This window comes from Pituophis catenifer, unplaced genomic scaffold (assembly GCF_029215685.1).
Source record: "Pituophis catenifer annectens isolate HBS135680 unplaced genomic scaffold, rPitCat1.0.hap2 SCAF_1, whole genome shotgun sequence".
Lineage (NCBI taxonomy): Eukaryota > Metazoa > Chordata > Lepidosauria > Squamata > Colubridae > Pituophis > Pituophis catenifer.
In genome coordinates, this window is record NW_027256881.1 from 342,216,007 (window position 1) to 342,229,603 (window position 13,597).

Below are 13,597 nucleotides of genomic sequence, written 5' to 3' on the forward strand. Positions count from 1 at the left end.
ATGCAATGACAGGATTTAGGTAAACTTTTAGGCAAACTTTAAATCCTGAATGACACATACATGATCAGTAGTTCATTTTCATATGACAACGACTTCTGGAAAATTTCCTTAAAGAGTTTTGTACATTATATTCACTACTGCATGAAAAAATATTGGGATCAATACACATGTCTTTTTAATAAAACTTATTCCCTCAATTTTGTGACAGCTGTAACCGGAATATTAACAAAAGATTGAAAACTCGACTTGTTTTCTGTTCTCGTTTAACAGATCAAATTTGCTCTTTGTCTATAGAAAAGCAATGGATATAACAAGTTATTTTTCAAACTTGGCAACTTAAAAGACAAGTGGACTTCAACTCCCATAATGCCCCAGGTAGCTTAGGCATTCTGGGAGTTGAAGTCTGCAAATGCTGACTGGGGCATTCTGGGAACTGAAGTCCACTCATCTTAAAAGTTGCCAAGTATGAAAATCATTGGGATAAAAAGCATAGTACTGTACAATTGAGAAATCATACGGGGGGGGGGGGGGGAGACTGAAAAGGAACCCGGAATTTTAGGATCTGCATATCTCTAATTTACATATCTCTATATCATTATGTGGTAATAATTCCTATCTCTACGGCCTCTTTTTCCCATCCACCAACGCGAGAGAAGCTTCCCAGCAAGCTTTGCGCGGCTCAATGGAGAGATCGGAACGCCGCTTTAGGGGGCAAGGAGAGAGTTCTATTTCCCATCGTGCCTTGCGCACTCGGGCAACCACCAAAAAAAAAAAAAAAAAAAAGACTTCGTTTATTTTCCCGGCCTGCTCTGCGCATGCCCTATGCCGCGAGACTTACGCGCGTGTCTCAAAGACGATCCCTCCTCCCCACACATCAACGGCGAAAAGAATTCAGGGTGGTAGTAAGCGGAGAAAGACTCCATTTCCCAGCATGCCTTACAAAGAAGCTTTCTCTTTCTCTCCTATGGAGCTGAGGGAGACAAATTCCATTTGACACCCGCCTCCCCGAGCATTAATGCACGATTTTAAAAGATTTCCCTTCGAAAAGCGAGGAAGGTCGGAGAAACGCCTCAGAAGAAGAAGAAGGGGGGGAAGAAAGGCACCTCCGTTTCCCAGCGTGCCTTGCGGCGGAGAGAGAGAGAGCGAGAGAAAGGCGGTTGGGAGTGGCACGTGACCCTCCCCGCTTCCCAGAAAGCCTCGCGCGGAGGAGGCGGCGCCAAGGCCGTCGGACTCCATTTCCCGGCGTCCTCTGCGCCCCTTCTCTGGCTGAGGCGTTTTTCTCTCCTCGTCCCTTCGAGCCCGGGAACCGTCGTCGTCGTCGTCGTCGTCATGCTGGAAGAGGCCGGCGAGGAGGTGCTGGGCTCGGTGCTGCTGAAGGCCTCGTGCCTGCCGCTCAGCTTCCTGCTGGTGCTGCCCGCCGTCCTGCTGCTGCTGCTGGGCCCGCCGCCGGCTTCGGCCGCCCACGAGTTCACCGTCTACCGCATGCAGCAGTACGAGCTCGGGGGGCAGCCCTACGGTCAGTGAGGGAGGGGCGACGACGACTCTCTGCTCCTCTCTTCAGGGCCTTCCTCCTCAGCCCACCCCGCAGGGACGGACCCCAGCTCCCATCCGCCCCCCCGCTCACCAAGGCTGGGGACGATGGGAGCTGGAGTCCGGCCCGCGTATGGGCGGGCTCTGGGCCCTGAGAAGCCCCGGGGGTGGGGTGGGGTGGGGTGGAGGCCCGGCCTTCGAGAAACCTTGCAATAAAGACCCCCTCGTTCCCCTTCCCCAGCTTCGCCTTTGCTAACCTGACAAGGGGGGTGGGGGAGGAGCTGATTCATGGGCGCCCCTTTTTTTCCCCCCAGCCCTCATTTTGAGATAGGAACCCCCCCCCCTCATAGGCCTTCCAGAACGTTCCTTCATTGGGGCAAATGGCCCTGATATTCAAGCAGCCCCCAAGGGCTTTAACCAGGGGCAGCTGGTGGGTGAAGGGGTCGTTGGTGCTCTCTGAGCTGGGTTGTTTTCTTGCAGACGTTTCGTGAACCCCCTAGGTAGCATCATCAGTGCTAGAACAGGATGAGATTTGTGGAAAGGGGGAGGAGGAGGAGGAGGAAGGAAGAAAGAAAAAGATTGTGGGGTCCTTGGTGCTCTCTGAACTTGGTTGTTTTCTTGCAGACGTTTCATGACCCACCTAGGTAACATCATCAGTGCTAGAACAGGATGAGATTTGTGGAAAGGGGGGGAGGAGGAGGAAGGAAGAGAGAGAGAGAGAGAGAGAGAGAGAGAGAGAGAGAGAGACTGTGGGGTCCTTGGTGTTCTCTGAACTTGGTTGTTTTCTTGCAGACGTTTCATGACCCACCTAGGTAACATCATCAGTGCTAGAAGAGTGTGGGGTTTACAGAGAGGAGGAGGGCTTGTGGAGTACTTGATGCTCTCTGAGCTTGGTTGTTTTCTGGCTGACGTTTTATGACCCACCTAGGTAACATCATCACTGCTAGAACAGGATGAGATTTGTGAAAAGGGGGAGGAGGAGGAGGAAGGGAGAGAGAGAGAGCGAGAGAAAGAAAGAAAAAGAAAGAAATAAAAAAGAAAGACAGACTGTGGGGTCCTTGGTGCTCTCTGAACTTGGTTGTTTTCTTGCAGACGTTTCATGACCCACCTAGGTAACATCATCAGTGCTAGAACAGGATGAGATTTGTGGAAAGGGGGGGAGGAGGAGGAAGGAAGAGAGAGAGAGAGAGAGAGAAAGAAAGAAAGAGAAAGAAAGAGAAAGACTGTGGGGTCCTTGGTGTTCTCTGAACTTGGTTGTTTTCTTGCAGACGTTTCATGACCCACCTAGGTAACATCATCAGTGCTAGAAGAGTGTGGGGTTTACAGAGAGGAGGAGGGCTTGTGGAGTACTTGATGCTCTCTGAGCTTGGTTGTTTTCTGGCTGACGTTTTATGACCCACCTAGGTAACATCATCACTGCTAGAACAGGATGAGATTTGTGAAAAGGGGGAGGAGGAGGAGGAAGGGAGAGAGAGAGAGAGAGAAAGAAAGAAAAAGAAAGAAAGAAAAAAGAAAGACAGACTGTGGGGTCCTTGGTGCTCTCTGAACTTGGTTGTTTTCTTGCAGACGTTTTATGACCCACGTAGGTAACATCATCAGTGTGATGGTGGTGGTGGAGGAGGACGATGGCGACGACGGTGGGGTCCTTGGTGCTTTTTGAGTGTGGTTGTTTTCTTGCAAACATTTCATGACCCACCTAGGTAACATCATCCTGAGTAGGTGGCTCAGTGGCTAAGACAACTAAGCTTGTCGATCAGAAAGGTTGGCAGTTCGGCGGTTCGAGTCCTTAGTACAGGTCTCCTGCGTGAGCAGAGGGTTGGACTAGATGGCCTCCAAGGTCCCTTCCAACTCTCTTACTGTTACTATCAGTGCTAGAAAAGGAGCGGGCTTGGTGGAGAGGATGAGGAGGACTGTGGGGGGGGTCTTTGGGGCTCTCTGAACTTGGTTGTTTTCTTGCAGAACGTTTCATGACCCACTGAGGTAACATCAGTAGTAGTAAGGGGGTAGGGTTTGCTGTCAGTTTTATATACTGGTGGCTGATGATGTTACCTAGTTTGGGTCATGAAACGCCTGCAAGAAAACAAATAAGCTCAGAGAACACCAAAGACCCCACAGTCCCCTTCCTCCTCCTCTCCACCAAATCCACCCCTTTTCTAGCACTGATGATGTTACCTAGTTTGAGTCACAAAACGTTGGCAAGAAAACAACCAAACACCAAGAATCCCACATTCCTCGTCTTTTAAGGCTAATAGAAGGCAGACATTTCATAACCCAAACTAATTGCCATCACACAATCATTTTACTTAATTCGAGTAATGAAACGTCTGCAAGAAAACCAAGCTCAAAGAACACGAAGGACCCTTCATTTCAGCCCTGAGTTACGAATATTCTCCTTTATGAGTGAGGGTCTGCCAAGGAGCCCTCTGGGAAGGGAAGGGAGGGGCAAGCATGACACAGCTGTTTACCTCATCTAGGTCTATCTGGCTGGGTCCACCCTTTGGCTGAAATTTCTGCACAGTCTGGACAAAGGCCCTACTTAATGCAGCCTAACTGACAATGCCGGGATTCAATCTTAGCAATGCAGGAGAGACCTTCTGGTCAATGGACCTCTCTTCTGCGCCTTAAGCAGGATCATCAAGAGAAGTAGGGAGAAATTATGGTGTGTGAGGGGCCTGTGTGTTGAAGCCACCTCTCCACACCCATTTAAGGAATCCAGGTGTTCCTTGAAGCTACAACCTGGGTTTTCTCTTTTATTGAAACTTCTTTCATTATTGGAACTTCTATGTCTCTGCTCTTCTATTGGAATCTTATCTCTCCCCCCCCCCCTATAATTTTGGGAAGCATTTCTCTTTATTTACAGAGAGCTTGCTTTTTCAGATTGAGTCAGAGAGGCAAAAGGACTAAGTAATCCTGGCCTGTTGTAAAAATTGATTGGTTGGTTGATTGATTGGTTAGTGCAGCAAATCATTTTCGACTCCTAGCCGCCACATAGATTTGTGGTAAAATAAAATGGGCATAAAATACAGATAGTTCTCAACTTATGGCCCCAATCGAACCCAAATTTTCTGTTGTTATGCAAGACAGTTAAGTGAGTTTTGCCCCATTTTATGACCTTTCTTGCCACAGTTTTTAACTGAATCACTACGGTTGTTAGCGGTTATTAAGTGAATGTGATTGTTAAATGAATCTGGCTTCCCCATTGACTTTGCTTGTCAGAAGGTCGCAAAAGGGGATCACGTGACCCTAGGGAGATTGCAAACCGTCATAAATACATGCCAGTTTCCAACCGTCCAAATCTTGATTACGGGACCCTGGGGATGCTGCAGTGATCGTGTGAAAAATGATAAGTCCCTTTTTTCAGTGCCGTTGTAATGGTCACTAAACAAACGGCTGTAAATAGAGGACTATCTCTAAGCAAAAAAAGTACCTAAAATTAAAGCAGAACAGCAGATTAATTTAAAGTAGCTTCTTACTACAGGAAGAGACAGCCAGCCTGACAAGTTTTCTAATATTAAGAAATAGCTCTACTTCAGTAGTGGGATGTTGCAATAGTGCATTACGCTGTAATGTAATTCAATGCTCTTGCAGTATTGCATAGGGACGATAAAGATGGCTGCACACAAGCTACAATTATGGTGTGTTGTGTCCTCAAATATTCCCTTCTTTAGTCTTTCTGTCAGATCCCTGTTCATATAGGTAGTCCTTGATTTACGATGTAATTGAGTCTGAAAATACAGTTGTAAGTCATGCCGGTCATTAAGCGAATCATGTGACTGTGACCAATTTTACAATATTTTTTTGCAGTGGTTATTGAGTGAACCTGATGGCTGTAAGCAAATCCATTGTTCCTCATACATGCTTTTGGTTGGAAACTGGTAGTAAACTCCAGTTTCCAGCCAAAATGAGCTGGGGGTTGGACTAGAAGACCTCCAAGGTCCCTTCCAACTCTGTTATTCTATATTATAAATAGCTGTAAATGCAGGTTGGTTACTGAGTACCAAAATGTCATGTGACCCCAAGGGAACTGGCACCTATTGGAACTACAGGTCTGGGTTATGAGTGCCTTATGGGGGAGTTCTATCATAACTTTGGTCACTGAACCTCTGGCCATAAGTCGAAGACTACATGTATTAAGGACCTTCAAAACTCAACTAGAAAACAATTTCTTAAAATAATTGCCCAGAGCTGTTCTTTATCTCTGCCTGTGGTTTACTGCTAGGCCATCATAACAGTGTCTTAATCTCTGATCCAGCCCAGCAGAGAGGTGGATTATGTAACTTTCTTTGTAGTAATTTAAAAGCAATATTTCCTCACTACTTTTATAAATTGTCCTGCAAGTCACACATCACAATATTTCATTGACCGTCTTGGTAATACAGGTAGTCCTCGACTTTCAACAGTTTGTTTAGTGACCGTTCAAAGTTGCAACGGCACTGAAAAAAGTGACTCAGGACCGTTTTTCACACTTCCGACCATTGCAGCATCCCCATGGCCACACGATCAAATTTCAGATGCATGTCCACTGACTCATATTTACGACGGCTGCAGTGTCCCGGGGTCACGTGATCACCTTTTGCAACCTGACAAGCAAAGTCAATGAGGAAACCAGATTCACTTAACAACCGTCTTACTAACTTAACAACTGCAGTGATTCACTTAACAACTATGGCAAGAAAGGTTTGTAAAATGGGATTTGTAAACTTTGTAAACAGCTTAGAGAGGGCTGTAAAGCACTGTGAAGCGGTATATAAGTCTTAAGTGCTATTGCTATTGGTGTGGGCATCTGTCACACATTCCAATCTCTTGGCAATTCACCCTGTGCCCATTTAATCCCATATGAGAAGAAAGACCAGAAATTCTGGCCCTTTCTGAATTGCTTTTCCGATGGTATGTCCGTTTCTTATTAACACTGATATACTGCTGTGTGAAAAAGTAAATCTGGCATTTATTAAACTTGCACGGCCGCCCATCTCTACACGGCTTACGGGCATTCAGTTATATAAAACACTAAAACAATAAATAAGGGTCATAAATTTAAAATTGAATTAAACTAAAGCTAACCAGAATGTGGAGGGAGGGAGCAAAGGGCACACAGGAAGGAGGCAGGGTGTCACATACTCTTTTAATCACCTCCAAAGTGCCACATCCCCATTTTGGGCGGGGAGGGGGGAAACGACTTAGAAAAAACCAGCCAGGCACACTTTCGTATCTGTGTGCCTGGCTGTTAATAAACTGGACAAATTGAAAGTAACGAGAGCTGTAATATCTAACCTAGTGGAAGAAAAAGTGCCATTCTCACTCCCTCTCTCCGTTGCTGTAATAAACGTGGGAAATCTCTAAAGATCTCCTCCTCCCCAATTAAAATCCGTTAATGAGCTCCTCCCTCCGATAGTTTTGACTCCAAAGGGAAAAGGAGGAGATAATATATATGTTGAAACTCAGAACACCATAAATACACACACATACCACGCCTAATTTATATACCTTGTCAGCTGCTGTCTAGTTTTCATTTTTCCCACTTTTCAAAAGCCATTTTTTTCACACTGAAATTTACTAGGTATGTCTTCCACCACCTCACTTGATGATTTTTCCTAGTTCACCTCCCAGCTCTGCTGTTCTGTATATTTCAGCCAGTTTGCTGTTCAACACAGTTCTGAAATAGTCCCAAAGGTGTTTTTTCAAGAGGCAACTGAACTTTCTGGTTTTTCTTGGAAGACATTTTGCTTCTCATCCAAGAAACTTTTTCAGCTGAAATAGCTACTTCGTATCCTCTGTTAAGCTGGGCTCTTTTTAAATGCATCCTTCAAAACACTCGTGTAAGTTTTGGCAGGTAGGACTGGTCCAGCCATACCCTTGTTAAGGAATAAAGAGTTAGAAGGGACATTAGAGGTCTTCTGGTCCAAAGCCTTGCTCAAGCAAGAAACCCTACACCACTTCAGACAAATGGTTGTCCAATCTCTTCTTCAAAACCTCCAGTGTTGGAGCACCCACAACTTCTGGAGGCAAGTCGTTCCGCTAATTAATTGTTTTCACTGTCAGAAAATTTCTCCTTAGTTCTAGGTTGCTTCTCTCCTTGGTTAGTTTCCACGCATTGCTTCTTGTCCTGCCTTCAGGTGCTTTGGAGAACAGGTTGCCCCCCTCTTTTCTGAGGCAGCCCCTCAAATATTGGAACACTGTCAGCCCTATGATGAGAAGAACGATACAATTTCCCTGCAGGTTGGTGGCATATGATAGAACAAAAGACGGTGCCACTTTCTGGTTTTAAAACCGGGGAAAAGTAAAACCACAGCAGTGAGGACAGTTTCTATGTTAGCCCTTCAAGGCATTCCAGACAAGAAACGTGACAGTGAATGCAACCAAAACTACAGGTTTTGCAACCATAATTCAGCCCAAACTTTCCATTGCTAAGCAAGGCAGTTGAAAAGTGTGTTGCCTAACCCTAACCTTTTTTTTTTTTTGGACACAGTTAAGTAAATTACTGCAATTGTTAAGTGAATCTAATTTCCCCCATTGACTTTGCTCGTTGGAAGCAGGCTGGGAAGGTTACAAATGGTGATTACATAACCCTGGGACAGCGCAACTGTCACGAATACATGCCAGTTGTTGAGTGCCCGAATTTTAATCACACGCTGCAACGGTTGTAAGTGCAAGGACTGATCCTAAGTCACTTTTCTGTGCCTTTGTAATTTTGAATGATCATTGAATGAATGATTGTAAATTGAGTACTACCTATATTATAGGGCTTACATTAACAGAATCTTGTAAATCTGAAATTAACCTTCCTGTCCCTTTTACAGATAGTCCTTGACTTATGACCACAATTGAGCCCAGAATTTCTTTTCTTAAGTGAATTTTGCCCCATTTTATGACCTATCTTGCCACAGTGGCTAAGTGAATCATTGCAGTTGATAAATTAGTAACCCGGTTGTTGGGTGAACCTAGCTTCCCCCTTGACTTGGTTTGTCAGAAGGTCGCAAAAGGGGATCACATGATCCAGTGGCACCACTCCGGTCATAAATATGAACCAGCTGCCCAGCATTTGAATTTTGATCACGTGACTGTGGGGATATTGCAAAGGCCATTAACTGAAAAATGGTCACAAGTCACATTTTTCGGTGCAGTTCACTAAATGAACTGTTGTAAGTCGAGGATTACCTGTACTCTCTGGAAAACTAGGGAGGGTCCCTTCTGAAACACTTTCTCCACCCTTCCTCCTTTAGTCTCAAATTTTGGATATCAGATCATTGTCTGCTTGTGACTCTTCTGTCCAACATACTATTATATCCTAGTATCCCAAAATACCTTCCCACTGCTACGAAGCCTGGAGGAAAGCAGACTTGTGGTTGTGAGACCTTTCTATTTACACAAACCCCTCGCTAACTGGGATAATTGAAAATATTAAATAAAACCCATATTTGCAAATCCTACAAACCGGGGAACAATGTATATCAATTACAGTAAGGTCCTATAAGAGCAAATCTGAAATTTCACGCCTTCTGTGTGACATCCAGCGCTTTGACTGTCCCTGTCTGGCCCTCATGGATTGCTTTGACTGTTTTTTTTTTTGGGGGGGGGTTGGGGGTCAATTTCCATATATGTATGCGCGCATACCCACGCACCTTCACAGCCTATTGGTTCAGCCCTCCACAACAGTCCCATTTTCTCATGTGACCCCTTGGGAAATTGGGCACCCCTGCCCAAGAGCTATGGTCGTCTTGTAAAAAATTTCTGTGAGCCTCGGTGGCGCAGTGGTTAGAATGCAGTACTGCAGGCTACTTCTGCTGCCTGCCAGCTGCCTGCAATTTGGCAGTTCAAATCTCACCAGGCTCAAAGGTGGACTCAGCCTTCCATCCTTCCGAGGTGGGTCAAATGAGGACCCAGATTGTTGGGGGCAATAGGCTGACTCTGTAAACCACTTAGAGAGGTCTGGAAAGCACTGTAAAGTGGTATATAAGTCTAAGTGCTATTGCTATTCTGTGGATCCAAGATCCCAGATCGCTAAGCCTCTCCTCTCCTTTTGACAGGCACCCGGAACGCCGTGTTAAACACCGAGGCGCGCACCGTAGAGGCAGATGTGCTAAGCCGCCGCTGTGTGATGATCCGGCTGATGGACTTCTCCTACGAACAGTATCAGAAAGCTCTTCGCCAGTCAGCCGGTGCCGTGGTGATCATCCTGCCGCACAACATGGCATCGGTGCCTCAGGATATAATCCGGGTGAGTTTCCTGTTCTGAGTGCGAATCACAGGGCTAAATTGGGCGTTGGTACCCTCCTCCTGCGGTGTAGCCTTCTGCCGTGTGTAAAGCCATCCACTGCATCTTTTGTTCGAACAAGATCAGTAAACACCGGATATTTGAGCCGATATTTGAGATATTATTACTGATCTTGTTACCGGGCTGGTTTTCTTCATAATACAGGTAGTCCTCCACTTACAACCGTTCATTTAGTGATCATTCAAAGTTACAACGGCACTGAAAAAAGTGACTTATAACCATTTTTCACACTTGCAACCATTGCAGCAACCCACACTTAAGACTGTTGCAGCATCTCCACGGTCACATGGTCAATTTGGACGTTTTGCAATTTTACTCATATTTATGACGGTTGCAGTGTCCCGGGGTCATGTGATCCCCTTTTGTGACCTGACAAGCAAAGTCAATGGGGAAGCCAGATTCCCTTAACAATCGTGTTCCTAACTTAACAGCTGCCACGATTCCCTTAACAAATCTGGCAAGAAAGATCATAAAATGCGGCAAAACTCATGTAACAAATGTCTCACTTAGCAACAGAAATTTTGGACTCAATTGTGGTCGTAAGCTGGGGACTCCCTGTAAATCCTTCCTAACAGATTTCTGGAGAAAGCGGTGCTGATTCAATCAGAATCCTGATTAAATTTATCAGATTTTATACATGCATTGGAGGGGTCCTTGGTGTTCTCTGAGTCGGTTGTTTTCTTGCAGATGTTTCATTACCCTAACTAGGTAGCATCCTCCTCCTTCTCCTTCTTCCTCTTCCTCTTCCTCTTCTTCTTCCTCTTTCTAGCAACAGAAATGTTGGACTCAATTGTGGTTGTAAGTGAAGAACTAACTATAGACAACCATTATTGGTAGCTTTTAATAACTACAGTTGGGACCAGAAGAACTAACTATAGACAACCATTATTGGTAGCTTTTAATAACTACAATTGGGACCAGAATTTCTTTTGCTAAGGAAATTGTTAATAGTTGTTAAGTGTGTCACACCCAATTTTACAGCTTAACACAGTTAAGTGAATCATTTCAGTTGTTAAGCGAATCACTGTGGTCATTAAGCAAATCTGGCTTGCCTCACTAACTTTGTCAGAAGCAGCCTGGGAAGATTGCAGATGGCGATCAAGTTAATGTTGCAGACACTATAAATACACGCAGGTTGCCAAGCACCCCAATTTTGATCAAGTGACCATTGGGATGCTGCAGAGGTCATAAGTGCGAGGACGGGTCGTAAGTCACTTTTTTCAGAGCCATTGCAACTTTGTACAGTTGCTAAATGAGTGGTTGTAAGTCGAAGACTAACTAGTGGCAAGCAAGCCGCCTCATTTAAAACTACGGTCATTAGTAAATTTGTGACCCATTCTTCCCCCAGAATTGAGGCTAAAAAGTTTCACAGTGTATTAAAAAAAAAAATTCACAAAGCCCTTCAAATTTGATGGGCTGTTTATACAGGTCCTTATGACTTCAATGGAGATTAAAATTTCTGTTAAGTGAGACATTTGTTAAGTGAGTTTTGCTCCCTTTTATGACTTTTCTTACCTCAGTTATCAAATCAATCATTGCAGTAACACGGTTGTTAAGTGAATCTGGCTTCCCTATTGACTTTGCTGGTCAGAAGGTAGCAAAAGGGGACACTACAACGGTCAGAAATATGAGTCAGTTGCCAAGCACCTGAATTTTGATCATGTGGCCATGGGGATGCTGCAACGGTCGTAAGTGTGAAAAATGCTCCTAAGTCACTTTTTTCAATGCTGTTGTAACTTCAAATGGTCACTAAACAAACTGTTGTAAGTCGGGGACTACCTATATAGGATTGTATGCCCAGCCCAGCATACTTTATTGCGGTCATAGACCAAAAAACCAAAACATCCAAGACACATAGCTGGCACACGACCAGACTGAAGTGCAAAACGGCAACAAGATCAGTGGTGAAAACCACTCCGTCAAACTCACAGTTCATGTATTTATCACACAGAAACAGATAATACAATCTTGTTTTGTTAAGAGTTAAATATCAATCTATCCTATAATTCCTTCATAAATGTGATGGATTCTTTGCAAGGGGCCAGTCAATAAGAGCTGTCAATCAATGGAATGGGTTACTATCCGGCGTGCTTTTCTTTCACTGGAAGTTTTCATATAAGAGGCTGGATCCCACAATGTGTTGGGAATGACGCAAGTGCAGTGTTTCTCAAGTTTGACCACTTTAAGATGGATGAACTTCAACTTCAATGAGGCGCAGTGGTTAGTGTGCAGTATTGCAGGCTAGTTCTGCTGTCTCCCGGCTGCCTGCAATTGGGCAGTTCAAATCTCACCAGGCTCAAAGGTTGACTCAGCCTTCCATCCTTCCGAGGTGGGTAAAATGAGGACCCAAAATTGTTGGAAGGGCAAGATGCTCCCTCTGTAAACCACTTAGAGAGGGCTGTAAAGCACTGTAAAGCGGTATATAAATCTAACTGTTGTTGCTATTGCTATTCCCAAAATTGAACATCTGGCTGCAGAATTTTGGGAATTGAAGTCTACTCATCTTAAAGTGGCCATGTTTTAAGAACAACTGGTGTTGTGGACCCTGCAATATTCAGAAGGTTTGGCCTTAATGACTCCCTCCATAGGATGGAGTGATCCTATGACGATAAGCCTTTCCCTTCTTGGCAATGCTAAGGTTGACTCCCTGTTCTTCTCGCCTGAAGCAATTCATGGAGATTGAGCCGGAGATGTTGGCCATGGAGACCATCGTCCCAGTCTACTTTGCCAAGGAAGACGATGAGCTGCTCTCCATCTATGAGCAGACCCAGGCCGCTTCGACATCGCAGGGCTCGGCTTCGGCTGCCGAAGGTCAGTATTTTTGTGAAGTTCGGTTGGGCTTCCCAGGGTCGCCTCCCTCTCCCAGTGTGGACCTCTCCGAAAGATGTATTGACCGGTGGCTTTTCAGATCAGGACTATCCTGAGACAAAGATTAAAAATAAACATTGTTTTAATACTTAAAAAATAATACATGAATTAAAAAGAAAAACCAAAATCAGATAAACCCAAAAGGGCAGACTGATTGGACCGCTAGGTCTTTTTCTGCCATATGTTTTTTCTATGTTCCTGTCCTTTTTTAAAAAATTGAATCCGCTTCTTTTTGAATTGCATGGAGTACAGGTAGTCCTTGACTTACGACCGGTTGCTTAATGACTATTCAAAATTACAACAGACCTCACCAGGGCTATGTTCCAACAACCAGCCACCACACTTTGCAATCACACGATTGCATTTGCCGTAGTCGGCAACCGGCCTACATTCACAGCCGTTTGCAGTGTCCTGGTTTATGCGGGTGGGGTTTTGCCACAAACTGGCATTTGTTTCCAATTTCTGGTGGAAAAAATGCCCCCGACGGACAGTGGACTTACTTAATGGCTGTGATGATTCACTTAGTGACCACCACAAAAAACTTGTAAATTGGACAAGGTCATGAGGTGAGCCACTTAAGGACCGGCATGACTTAAGAACATAATTCTGGGCTCCACAACAGTCATAAGTCAAGGACTATCTGTAGAATCTCAGAAGTGAAGCATTTGCAATGCATATAGAAGCTCTTATGTCAGCACATGGCAGTTCTGAGTCGGGTGATTCTTTGCTGCGTGTGGCCACAATTCTACACTAATTAGAAGCAAACTCATTAGCTGTCCATCTGCTTAATTGTTTTAATATTTTCTTGCTTGTTTCCATACAGCGTTAGGAATTGTAACTCATCCTTTTGATCCTGGATTCTGTTGCACTGATTGTTCCCTGGGCACTTTTATTGTACGTCCAAGCGATATTGTTTATTATTGAATT

At 44.7% G+C, this 13,597-nt stretch overlaps 1 protein-coding gene across 4 annotated transcripts in view; it reads left to right on the forward strand.

Annotated features, from left to right (window-relative positions):
* The first annotated feature begins 1,263 nt into the window (after window positions 1-1,263).
* The window catches only part of NCLN (nicalin), a 47,409-nt gene continuing 35,075 nt past the window's right edge, over window positions 1,264-13,597 (forward strand). For all 4 annotated transcript variants that reach the window (XM_070931881.1, XM_070931882.1, XM_070931883.1 and 1 more), the window contains exons 1-3: window positions 1,264-1,516; window positions 9,555-9,745; window positions 12,469-12,613. In XM_070931881.1, the coding sequence (XP_070787982.1) occupies window positions 1,330-1,516; window positions 9,555-9,745; window positions 12,469-12,613 (523 nt within the window). In that variant the 5' untranslated portion in view covers window positions 1,264-1,329. The remainder of the gene's footprint in view (window positions 1,517-9,554; window positions 9,746-12,468; window positions 12,614-13,597) is intronic.